Source organism: Penaeus monodon, chromosome 21 (assembly GCF_015228065.2).
Source record: "Penaeus monodon isolate SGIC_2016 chromosome 21, NSTDA_Pmon_1, whole genome shotgun sequence".
Classification (NCBI taxonomy): Eukaryota; Metazoa; Arthropoda; class Malacostraca; order Decapoda; family Penaeidae; genus Penaeus; species Penaeus monodon.
The window spans coordinates 9,460,172-9,460,798 of record NC_051406.1 but is presented as its reverse complement, the minus strand read 5'-3'; the positions used below and the strand labels follow the sequence as shown (position 1 = coordinate 9,460,798).

The window sequence follows — 627 nt, the reverse complement described above, 5'->3', positions numbered from 1 at the left end:
TCATCTTTCCCGCCAGGTCCCGATGGGCGCGTTTCCGCCCGAGGCCAGAGCGGTGGTTGGCGCGTTGCTCGTGGCGGCGCTGTGTCACGCAAGTGCCTCCTCCTTGTCCTCCGGAACATCTCCCTTGGTGGTCGTGACGCCCACGGACGCTGACTCTGTCTCAGGTGGGTTTTCATTAGCTGATCCGGAATATCTAATTGTTTATAAAGAGATCTAGGTCAATCGTGTCGTTTTCTTAAGCACCATGTAATCAATTTTGCAAATGGAAACCCAAAGGGATTATACTTGTATGTAAATATCCTCTAGGATGACAGAAGACCATAGATTCAAGCATATAAAACATATGAGCATTATTTTTAGTATGTCAAGGGACATCACATGGCCTGTCAGCATCGCCGGGGGAAAATACCTACCTTGACCTCAAACAACGTTACTCAAACTGTACTCTTGTTGACGGGAATCTCGAACTGACCTGGCTGCAGGGGCGTGACCTTGACCTCTCCTTCCTGCAAGACATCAGAGAGGTAAAGATCGTGAAGCTTAGATTAGGTGTTTTTCCCCCAAAGTTGTCTTATTAATGAGAAATTTAATATTTAAAGGTATTCTGTGACGAGATGTTCGTTCATG

General features: G+C 46.6%; 1 protein-coding gene across 1 annotated transcript in view; it reads left to right on the top strand.

Moving 5' to 3' along the window:
* Positions 1–19: 19 nt before the first annotated feature.
* The window catches only part of LOC119586189 (epidermal growth factor receptor-like), an 8,309-nt gene continuing 7,701 nt past the window's right edge, over positions 20–627 (top strand). The window contains exons 1-2 of the mRNA XM_037934891.1: positions 20–164; positions 361–524. Of these exons, the coding sequence (XP_037790819.1) occupies positions 23–164; positions 361–524 (306 nt within the window). The 5' untranslated portion in view covers positions 20–22. The remainder of the gene's footprint in view (positions 165–360; positions 525–627) is intronic.